Here is a 12,117-nt window from a genome sequence, read left to right on the forward strand (position 1 = left end):
GAGGCCTTGAATGAAATCAAAAAACTAGTGTGGTGAGTTTAACTTCCTCACAGCTGTTGGGGAGTTTTTACTTCTCTCTTTCATTCTGTCACTTCCTTTTGTGGAGCAATTTGAAACCCGAATTCATTTAAAAATACACTGAATCTACAGCATCTCATTAGGGGGAATGGGACACTCTTTACTGTTGCACACCAAAAGCACGGCTGCATTTTTACATGAGAATGTGGCTCTGAAACACGTCAGCTTGAATTCAACACCCGGCTGGGGACGGCGTGCTATAAATCCCTCCAACACATATATACACACACGCTCACTCACACACACACACACACACACACACACACACACACACACACACACACACACACACACACACACACACACACTCACTGGGGGGATGCAGCAGGCCAAAGGACAGAGTGGGGTCATTTCTGTAGCGTAGACACAGCTGGCTGCTGGCCGGTGGGATGCGTACGTCAGCACGAACACACTCCTCCGCTTCTGGGCTCAGGGGTCGGACTCTGGTCTGAGAGAGAGAAGATCAGTCAGTGGTGGACAGTGTGTGAGTGTTGTGTAAGATCACTTGGCTTGGTTTTGCGTCGGCCGTGTATATGGGTCAGCGAGGGCATTGAGCTGTGTCAGTTTGCAGAGCCCTTTCTTGCTCCTCTCTGCTTTCATAGAAGAAAATTAGAGATTTTTTTTTAACAAAATGTGCCATTTCTAAATTTTGTGTAACACATTTTAGGGTTCCTATTTCTAAAAAGGTTTCCTGATAAGGACAATTACATTTTGTAGGAATTATAAGGAAATTACAGGAAAAACAGAGACATTGTTAAACTTCCAACTGTAAATCTAATCAACTGAGTCATAAAACATGTATATGTTTGATATAGCAGCAAACCACTATTTGCTTTGTAAAGACATAGAGGAGTAATGGCGTTCTGAGCAGGGAATGAAGTCACGCTACCTCTGTGTGTGTTTTAATCCAAGTTTCTCGGTTTATTGTTATGGTAGATGGTCTGGCCATATGTGAATGGTGTACATATGAGTCCCTGTATGTGTATCCCACTGAGCAGCTATCACTGCCACTTTGGCATTAATGTCTGAACCGCATTTCATAACAGTCCTTTCAGCAATTATTAAGATATTTACCCCAAGACTACAAATGTCTTCTTTATGGCTATTGAGGAAAATTCAGTGGATCACCAGAGTCATTAGGATTTAGTTAAAAACTTTTTTCATGCACACAAAAGACTAAAATTCTGGTCGAAAAAAAAGTTAAAACCCGTGTAGCAAGCATTTTCCTTTTTCAAGATGATCAATCTAACTGACAGGTGTGGTAAATCAAGATGCTGATATACTGAAACAGCTTTATTACCACACAGGAATGCCTTGGGATGGTCACAACAAACACCACTCTAAAATGTGCAGTTTCATTTTGAAAACAAACATGTATTGGGATTTCACAAGACTAGTGCTACAGAAATGCACGTCTGTTTATTAGTGTGTTGGCTTTTGGGTGGATATATTGGCAGAAATGGTATGTAGAATTAATAACATCTGTTCTCATCAGTGTAAAATCACTTGAAACTAATTTGTTTTCGTTAGTATAAAATGACTGAGCCTGCCATGTTGCACCACCACGTTTCCACGGTAACCCAGAACAGACAAACCAAACACTGGCTTTGCAGAGAGCCTTTTACATTTCTACGTTTTATTAAAGGCCATTGTAGGCTCTCTACACCCTTGGAAAGGGAAAGCTGTGCAGCGAGATGTTCTGTTGGTTGAATTCTGCAACCTCACCGCTAAATGCCACTAAATCAGACACACTGCTCTTTTAAATTGAGATTTTCTTTCAATAACTTTCCCATTTTCATCCCTAAAAAGTGTATCTCTAAAAGAAATGTGTGTTGAAATGGAAAGGAAGTAATAGGCTGGTAGAATAAAATATTACTGAATTTTCTGTCCCTGATTAAAGGCAGAAAAAAAGTACTGCATTTTTTCAAATATCCTGTATGTACAAGAATAGAAATGTTCATCTGTTCAGCAGCTTGGCCTCGCGCTTTCCATTGATTAATGGAACGTTCTCGTGGGCAAACTACCTTGAAGCTAGCTTTATATAGAGCTGTTAACTTTGACAAGCTGTGAAATTTCTGTGGGCGTAAAAGTGGGGTGAGCATAGCATTGTATATTATCATATGAGTCATATAAAAATATCTAATCCTTTTGAAGCTCAAATGAACATAAAGTCTGAATGAAAACAAATCCATCAGACCGAGTATCACAACAGTGTAAACTCTCCCAGGAATGTATCAATCTGCCTGAAGTCATGATTTACACTAAAGCTCAACCGCATAATAACAAGACAAGAAGAGTTTGAGGCAACATAAGCACAGAAGATGAGTAACAGCTGCTTAAAGAAGATATTCAGATACTAAACAACCTCTTACAATCTCCTGCCATACCCTAACCACACAAGAAATACAGCCGGGACAACTCAGCTGCACAGGCTATGTTTAGAGATGAAAGACAGCTCCAAGCAGCAGACTCACCAGAGGCTGGATTGTGTATGACACCCACAGGGGCATAAGGCGGTCTTTGCTGTACCCGTTGAGGTAGTCTGACTGGTGGAGAAGACAAAATGAGGCATCTGGTTGGACAACTCGAGGAGTGCCAAAGGGATGGTGGAGGCGGCGTAAGCTGGCTTTAACACCTAAAAAGGAAAAATGGATAAATGTCACATAAAATCTTCTAGAAAAAAACATTAGAAATGCAAAAGGATCTAAAAAGATACTCACTGAAATTAGTTGTCACGAGAACTCTGTTCATATCTGTCTCCTAAAAAGAAATTCTTGTTATTATGCTTGTGTTAAATACATTAAAATCAACCACACTTTCATCACCCAGTATATAAAACCTGTGAAGTTTGAAAATATCTGCACCCTGAGATACTAAACTGAAGGTGGTGGTACAGATTACGTCTACATGTACATTTGCTGGTGGTGGTAGAGAAAAAAGTTAGGTGATCGCCAAAGTGAATGGCATTTCTCTTCTGGGAATAAAAATATCTGCTTCCAGGTCCATGGTAATTTATCAAGTCTTTTTAAGGTTTGTCAGTCTCAACCAAAGTGGTGGACTAACTGACAAACACACAAACACTGAATGGCCAAAAACAAACACGTGACCTCTGTAATTTGTTGGCACATACCGCTGCCCTAGTTTGTGATGAACAAGTGCACTTCAGGTCATCAGTGGGGACTGGGTCACTGGCCTCACAAGTATCGGCATGGGAGAGCTGAGCTGGGTGAACTGGCAGGTGGATGGGATCCTTCAAAAGGTGGTTCAGACTGCCATGAGTCCCATTGTTTGGAGCGGGGCGAATACTGAGGAGATCTGGAGGAGGAAGAGGGAAAAACTGTAAATTTGTGTCACAAACTGGACATTAACACAGCATGTCAGTGCATTTGATATTACAAGAAAATAATGTTTTTAACAACCTTTATGTCATGAATACAGCCATTATTACTGACAACAAAAATAACATCTTATTTCATAGTGACACCAACACCAGTTAAGGCAAATAAGTGATCACACGTTTTTAAACTACTGCATTTAAAGGTCCAGTGAGTAAAATTTAGGACGATTTGTTCGAATCTTGTAGTGAGAATTGCAGATTGCAACCAGATTAAATTGTAATTCCATCAGTGTTCATTGCGAAGGAGATTTTTATAAGGAGCCAAAATACCCACAGAGGTTTCTTCCTCTAAACAAAAAAATTAAACAGAATACAGTTAGAAATAAAATAAGCTTGAGCCAATGTTTAGTTTGTCTGCTCTGGGCTACAGTAGAAACAACTCATATGAGGACCTGCTTCCTATGCAGGTAAAAATGGCTCATTCTAAGAAAACAAAAACACGTTTCTTATTTTCAGGTGATCACACACTAAAGGAAACATACTTTATTGTATTAAACTCCATTTCTTCCTGTGTATCCCCCCAAATCCTACAAACAGGACCTTTAAGCTAAACAAAGGAAACTAATCGCCCTTTATCTGTTTGTTAATATCCATTATTGTGCTATCAGCCAGACACATTTCATATTTTTATTAAATCATAAGTTAAAGTTCATTATTATTATCTGCACATATTATTTTGAAGTGAAAAGCTGAACAATGAACATAATGTGTCTGTTGTAAAGATCTGTGAAGTCATGCACATTTTGTGTGTTTCTCTTTGATTTAAACACCTGGGTCAAACTGGGGATCTTTATCTGATTGTGTTAGTTCCTCTTTTTATTTTCTGAAATATGGTTCATGTGGTTGCTCTTTATTTCCTGCAGTTATATTTTTGGAGGTGCAGGATAACTAAACTTCAGTGCAGGATAAGTGCACCGGTTTCCTCTTCTGAACTGTGTTTAACCATGTTTTTGTATCTGAGTCTATCTGACTATCCAAACCTACTCAGTTGAACTCTGTCATAATTAAGAGTAATGATGGCTTCAGTAAAACAGTGAAAATTAGGCCCGGGTAAAAACCCAGCAGTAACCTCAGGGGCTGAAAAATGAAGTCAACACAAAGTGCCAAAACCTGAATTTCCTCTAATGACCACTTGAGGCTGATTCCATAAGTGCCTGGTACAAAAAACAAAAGGGGGTGCAAAAGTACTGTTTAAAAAAACAAAAACAAAAAAGGATGGCGAAGGCCAAAAGGCAAAATATTCCTTTACGTCAAAAATAAAGGAAAACACTTTAAATAAGAAAAATCAGTTTTAAGTTTGCTGAAAAATAATTTATTTCAAAGTCACTGGAAACAGCTGACAATCTCATTAAAGGAACAGTTTGACCTTTAAAAAAAAAAAAAAAAAAAGGGCTTTATTGCTTTCTTACAAAGTGTGTTGGATGACAAGCTCAATTCCACTCTCAGGTGCAAATATGAAGCTAAAACCAGCAGCTGGTTAGTTTAATGAAGCATAAAGACAGGAAACAGAGGGAAACTACGCGCCTGGTTCTGTCCAAATGTACAAACATCCACCTACAAGACCAATACTTAGGTCTCCCTGTTGCCTGACAACCTCACATTACCTCAAGACTCAAGGACATGGTATCGGTCTTTCTCATCTAATTATCAGCAACAAAGTGAATAAGGTCCCAAAATGCTGCACTATTCCTTTAAATATGAACAGAAAATAATACAGAAGAGGCTACAGCTGCAGTACAGGAGGACACAGTGCAGGTCACTTACCACACATGAGGTTATACACTTCAATATTTTCAAAAGGAGGCACAACGGTGTTTTCTTTAAATCCTGGACCGTAGCCAATGAAGATCGCCTGGAAAAGCAGATATACATTAATATACTGGATATTTGTGCTTTTTTTTGGAGACATGTAGATACAAATTAATGAGTACAGTGAACTATCCAAACAAAATAGTTTGTGCAGTGGAAACTCTGGAAACTCTGTCTGTAAATAATAAGCCAAACATGTAAATATTTGAAAATAACCAAAGCGGTGAATTGACCTTATATTACCTTGAATAAATAAGTTAGGGATTTTAATTCTGGGAAAGGCGTTGGTTGGGTCAGTTTTGGAGATATTTATGGGTGAGTAAACACTATTTCAAGCAGCACTTGTCTCTGTGCTGTGTGTTGTCATTTTTCTTGACTCAGACATTTCTGGAGAAATCAGCAACCATGTAAGCTAATTATACCATGTTGAATTCCAGTGATAAACCATGTCCCGAAACATAATGACTTACTGTGATGACTGACATGATGGTGGACAGACACAAACACGTTTCCAATTTAAACAAACTCAATCCAAGGTCAAAGAACATGTGAGTGGAGAGCAAGTACTAACTTCAAGTGTAATTTCAGTTTTCTGTACAGCTTTAGAGCTCCACAGTATTTGTTGTGTTTCTCATGTATATTTTAGTCGTTTCACTTTGGTTTCAGTCCCAGAAATAAAACATCAAATACTGATATAGCTTGCTTTCAAACTAAAATATTAATTCCTTAATCAACAGTGGCTAATTAACTGATATCATACTAATTATGAAGCATCCAAAAAAAAGTTATTGCTGCATTAATGATGTATAAGATCTTGTATGAGAAATAGATACAAAAAAATAAAAATTCCAAGCTCTACGGTCAATATCTCAAACACTCAGCAAGTCACATCAAAACAATCCAGACTGATAAATAGCAATACAGGTAAGAGGAAAAATATGTATTTTTGTATTCTGGGTATGCTGTCCCTTAAAACGAACCCCCAGAAAACACAGATAACAAGACTGGGTGAAAACTGAGTACTACTTTAAACACTGTCTTCTTTTCTACTTCACTTTCTTATGGCAGCGCCACCCGTTCTGACTTTGTAAAATGTAATATTCAGTAATGTTTACATAAATGTAAGGCCCGTGTCCTACAGACACCGCTGTTCCTCAAACAAACTGATGAGGTGACCCTCTCACTCCTTCCTCCAAAACTGACACAATGACCACAGCTAGTTAGCTATCCAGCGCTCTACCATGTTACACTGGTGACAAAATATGAGGAACGAATTATTACAGGACTGTCAGCATCTGTCAGCAAATCCACTCATTTATTTGGAAAGAACAACAGCCAGTGGGTTAACAACAACATTACACCATCAGTCACACTGACCCATGCAACTTCATCACTCAGTCACTCACTCGTGGAGTTTCGTGTTTATAGGGCTGGCCTTACATGCTGCAGTTCAGCCAAAATGGAGAGTATGAAGATATTTTACTTGAGAAGAAGTGTTTCTGCTTCAGTTACATACAGTTATTCATTTAGCTGTGACCAAAGAAATTAGCAGAGAAGTAAAGAAATGCAAGCTTTCTACTGCACAGTGATCTGGTTGTTTAGTTTATTAGAAAGAAGAAAGTTCCTACATGAGACTGCTCACAACATGGTCTGTGGATTATATTGACAACTCTATAATTTCTGGAAAAAAGACATTGCTATTGAGTTTTTTAAAACTATATCTCCAACACTCTGCATTTTAAACCAAAACAACCTAGATTGATAAACAGCACTACAAGTATAAGGAAAAATATGTATTTTTGATTCTTGGCTGAACTTTCCCTTTAAACTCTGCATGCCGTACGAGCATCCTACAAGTTCAAGACGAAAACTCAACAAACTCTCAGGAGTTATCAGACCTCCTGACATTTTTTGCAGTGTGTCAGTGAGTTACAACCCTTCCTGTCTGTTGCATCTGAACAGGATATTGTGACTAATATTTATCAGGGTGTGAATGAGCACACTCATCTTTCATTCCTCTGACCTGCATGTTAGTGAAGAGGTTATCTGAGCCGTGGAATCCACCCGTGCAGTACTTGAGTTCCTTGCGGTTACTGTCGAATAAAAAAATTTAAATGAAGACAAAGACAGAGACAGAGAAATTAAGGGTAGAAGTTCATCCCCAAAACCTCAGCTTCAGGGTCAGTCGAGTTTAACTCTATATATCCTTAAGAGTGAGCTGAATCGCTCTGCATCTACATTAGTGGACTGATTGAATTCTTCAGCTTGAAACAATTTTCCATGATTACATGGTTGTGCTCCATCAAAGGAGCTGTACTATTACTCTCCAAGATGCCATGCCATATTCATTATCAATGATCGCTTACACTAATTACTGTGAATGCTTCAACTTCTGTGTGGCCAAAGAAACTTTTCTTTTTATCATAAGACATTTGCATTCATCTCCATGACACCAACTATACTTTCATTTACATATAGAAAGACTGGCCAACTCCTGACCAATCATTGTAAGAGCTTTGTTATCTTACATTGCATGTAAGAAGAATCTAATCTCACATTATGCTGTGAATCTGGTCTGTCAAACATTGCATTTCAATTCTGCAAAATGCAATGACATTTTATCATTACTGAAAGACACCCAACACATTAATGCAGAACTATGGCTACATGAGTGCTACAGTTAATAGTAATTAAATGACTAATTGACATTTTATGCCTTTGCGAAGCACAAGGAACACTCTCAGGTCTTAGTTTTCTAAATTTTCCTTAAACTTCAAGATTGCCATTAAATTAAATGTAAATGTTAAATCAATCCTGCAATTCAGTTCAATCAATGTTACACAAAATAACCAGTTATTCCAAATTAACAGGCTTGGACAACATGATGAGCTTTCTTTCACTTGACTTAGCTTTTCTTTGCTTCACTTCACTTTAATGCCCCATGACCAGGGTCAGTGGCATTATTGAAAAGTGGCTTGTTTTATTTTCTTCTTCTCAGTCAATTAGAGAGCTTGTTGTGCTTGCATGGCTCTCCTCTCTCCTGGCCAGCAGGCTGGAAACGGATTTTTCAGTCATCTAGTGTAATACATTATCAGCAGCATAAGCTTACAAACCTTATGTTTCAGCCATTTTTAGCTATTTTTAAAGTAAAGAAAGCAGTTTGGAGAATGTTCTTTTATACAATAATGAGTCCTTTTAAAAAAGGACCAGAGTACATGTAATAAAATAATTTTAGGGCAGGTCTGACTGATCTTGCAACCCTATAGTTGCTCTCTTCTCTGTGAATCTTTGAAGAGACATTTAAGTGTGTTTTGGCAGAAGCAGAATTCCAGTTAATGTGGCATGACATTTAGAAATGGTCAGCGGTTGTATGGTTAATGGACCTGCACTCGTAAAGTACTTTTAACACAATGTGTCAAGTTATTTACCCATTCACATACACACATTCATATGGTGGCCAAGGCTACTGTACAAGGTGCTACCTGCCAGGAATCGAACCTGATCGTCCGGTTGGTGGATGACCCGCTCCATCTCCCAAGCAACACGCCCGCATGTATATGTGCTAAGTTATATAAGTTAATATGTTAAATTTTACAAGTTAATAAGTTATATTGTATATATTTGCAAAAGTATTTTTTATAAAGTCTTTCTCAAATTTTTACACTAACTTTTTAAGTCCATAATCATGTTCTTGACTTCTGCAGTACTTTGCTTTTATTTTAATTTCCTCTTACAGGGATAGTTCAGATTTTTTGAAGTGGGGCTGTATGGGGTACTTATCCCTAGAAAGTATATTATAGATAGTAGATGTCTGTCAGCACGCCCCAAATTTGAAAAAACACGCTGTAGTCCAACATGAAAGCTACTCAATCAACTGCTGTAGATGGGTCAGCAAGAAAAAATGTTTAAGCTACCAAAAAAAGTCCAGCAGCTCAGTGTCTCTGAGCTAAAATTACTGTTTTGGTTGATGGAGTCTGGTGGCATTGACGAGAGCACAGATGGGGAGCTGAAACTGTGAACAGCTTTTAAACTATCTCATTAATGTGTTTATTCCATATGCTTTTCTCATCGATCAAGAAAAAATATTTCCAAACTCAAACTGACTGTTGTCAGTTAAAAACACTTTAAATGAGTTTGGCTCAAAAGTTAAAACTTGACTTCATTAAAATTTAATGTTGTCTTGAACCGTGACTTTATAAGGTTTACTCCCAGACAATCCAGTGTAAGTCTTCTTGACATTTAATGACCTAACACTGAAAACTTAAAGACAGTGGACTAAAAGGTGACTTACAGCGCAGCCTGCCACCCTTGCTTCATGTAGAGGTGTCCTCTCTCTATGCGTTCGTTGTTAGCAAAGTGCATCCTTTTGGGGAGGTTTTCTTTGAGGTACGGCCTCATTGGCTGGTCAGAGGTCCTGCACTTCAGAACAGACACAGAAGAGGAGAATCAACACACAGCAGAGGGAGAATGGGATTGTTTGACCTGGAGTCAAGCAAGCAGATAATTCTTCATTCTTCTTATCAATACAAAAGTCACATTTGGAATACTTCGCATACCGACAGGTTCTTTATCAGGCCCTCGTAGTCGACTGAGGAAAGAGACACAGGACAAGGTCAGCCACACTGGCTACAAACAAACAGACACTGAGTGATGCTACAGAGCCGGAAATCGGCACAAACTCACAGGAAAAGAAATCCTCTGGGAGCCTGCCAGGTCTGATGCGAGCAGCCGGGCCTTGGATGACAGAAAACCTGTCAGTGTTGGTGAGGTAGTTTGACACATATGAAGCCTTGTCACAGGAGGCCTCCTCCATGCCTGCAAAAAAAGAAAAATAATAATTTCTTCTCTGTCTATTTCATAAATGGAGAAGATGTTTGAATTTAGACTTAAAAATGGAGCTAAAGGAATAATGGCATGAATTGTGTAAAGATTGTGCACCTTAACATAACTTAAAAAAATCTAGTCTATATGTATATTTTTCTTGTTTTTTTCCCCATGATGTTTTTCCCCTTTAGAGGCACAAAGGATTATCTAGTCAGAAATGCACTATTCATTTCCACAGTTTCACATCCCTTAAAATTTACATCACAGTGTTACATTTGTTGTGTGACATGATGATACTCCTTGCTTCTTGTCCTTGATGGCTCACAGCAGACTAGTAACTAGCTCAGCAGGTCAAATTGAACATCTTACTTTCAAATGACGTCTTTGATGAGGATATCTGGGCATCGCCCTGAGCCACATTTACTCCCACGCATTGCTCTTTAATATACCTAATTACAAGACTACACATATGGCCTCCAGATGCCCGGAGAAACTTCATGTCACAAAACATCCTCCTAATATCCTACTGAGAACTGTTTCTCCAGTTTACTTCTAGATAATAGACTCATTTTTCATCAGCTTTCTCTCTGGTATGAACCTGTTGTTTCCTCCTGTAACAGGTGCAGTGACTCAACCAAGGCAAACATTTGAGAATGACACTAAGCCTCTAAAGTCCCCCTCAGTGTCACACAGGCTCTAAAACGGCGATGTCTTAGCACTGTGAAAACCCAGCGATTAAGGAGACATGCATCATGTTTGTTTGTGAGCACATGCACAGTTTTGAATAAAGGGGACAGAAAATACCACTTTCTCTGAAAAGTGTGAAATTATTTTTCATTTAGTTTAAAGGATTTGTTTATGATATCATTTTAGCTAAAAGAATTGACTTCTGTATTACTGCTTATTTTGTCACCTCTTTATCTGTAAAATTACAGTGTCAGCTGTATCACACACGTGTAGTCATCTCACCATGGTCTGATATGATTATTAAGTTAACACAGTGGTGCAGGTCTCTCTCTGTCAGTCCATCCATCAGCAGGCCCATAATCCTGTCCACGTTTTTCAAGGCCGCCACAACCTAAAGACACAGCAGCATTTATTCCCGAGTAAATGAAAAAAAAAACTGCTACCATGTAAACACATTAAGAAAACCTGGCTTTAGAAAACACATAATTAAAACATTTAATGGACCAAAATGGTTTTGTCAGCATGGCCCATAACAATAACAGTTGAAATGGAGGCAAGATATTGAATGAAAAATAAAATAATTTAACCAAAACAGTCTCAACCCAAGGAGCATCTAAAAGTTTTTTGAAAACTAACAAGGTTTAATTTTAGCTAACAAAGATGCTTTAACTTTTATTCAAATGTGTTTCTTTAAAGGTGCAGTGTGTAGGACTGCGGGGGAATTATTGCAAGAAATGAAATATAATATAATAAGTATGTTTTCTTTCCTGACAATAAGAATTGCTGTGTTTTCTATAACTTAGAATAAACCATCTGTCTACATAGGGAGCAGGTCCTTGTCTGAGGAGATCACTATGTTGCACCACCTTGTTTCTACACAAGCCCAGAACAGGCTTTTGACAGGGTCACTGGCATTATTACAGCAGCCACCCAAGTTACAAGACCATCTACAACGACTAGCGTCAGAAAACCTCTGAATTGTAACCGGAAACTGTTTTATTCAGTGTTTTTACTAGTTCAAATTACCGGGTCTGTTGGTTTTGGAGGGAAAGAGACCTCTGAGATAAATCAGCCCCTGGTAAAAACGTCCTGAACAATGAACACTAAAGAAACTCTTGACGGGAGAAGTTTCAGCTGGTTGCAATTCTCACCGCCAGATTTCACTGAATCCCCCCATAGTTTACATACTGCTCCCTTAATGGTTACACTGGTATATGCAACTGTAATTATCAGTGGATGAATTGATCCAAAGAAAATTAATTTGCAAGTATGTCGATAATTGGTTGTTTTTTTTTTAATTTCAAGCAGAAATGCAAGAAAAT

At 38.3% G+C, this 12,117-nt stretch overlaps 1 protein-coding gene across 1 annotated transcript in view; it reads right to left on the reverse strand.

Annotated features, from left to right (window-relative positions):
* enpp1 (ectonucleotide pyrophosphatase/phosphodiesterase 1) overlaps positions 1-12,117 on the reverse strand; it is a 35,667-nt gene that overhangs the window by 7,503 nt on the left and 16,047 nt on the right. Inside the window, exons 10-19 of the mRNA XM_042502944.2 lie at positions 11,078-11,186; positions 9,968-10,099; positions 9,841-9,872; positions 9,576-9,703; positions 7,308-7,377; positions 5,240-5,327; positions 3,209-3,393; positions 2,799-2,838; positions 2,553-2,713; positions 391-526 (exon numbers count right to left, since the gene is read on the reverse strand). Of these exons, the coding sequence (XP_042358878.2) occupies positions 391-526; positions 2,553-2,713; positions 2,799-2,838; positions 3,209-3,393; positions 5,240-5,327; positions 7,308-7,377; positions 9,576-9,703; positions 9,841-9,872; positions 9,968-10,099; positions 11,078-11,186 (1,081 nt within the window). The remainder of the gene's footprint in view (positions 1-390; positions 527-2,552; positions 2,714-2,798; positions 2,839-3,208; positions 3,394-5,239; positions 5,328-7,307; positions 7,378-9,575; positions 9,704-9,840; positions 9,873-9,967; positions 10,100-11,077; positions 11,187-12,117) is intronic.

This window comes from Plectropomus leopardus, chromosome 16 (assembly GCF_026936395.1).
Source record: "Plectropomus leopardus strain MGB_pleo_1.0 chromosome 16, ASM2693639v1, whole genome shotgun sequence".
In the NCBI taxonomy this organism is placed as follows: Eukaryota; Metazoa; Chordata; class Actinopteri; order Perciformes; family Serranidae; genus Plectropomus; species Plectropomus leopardus.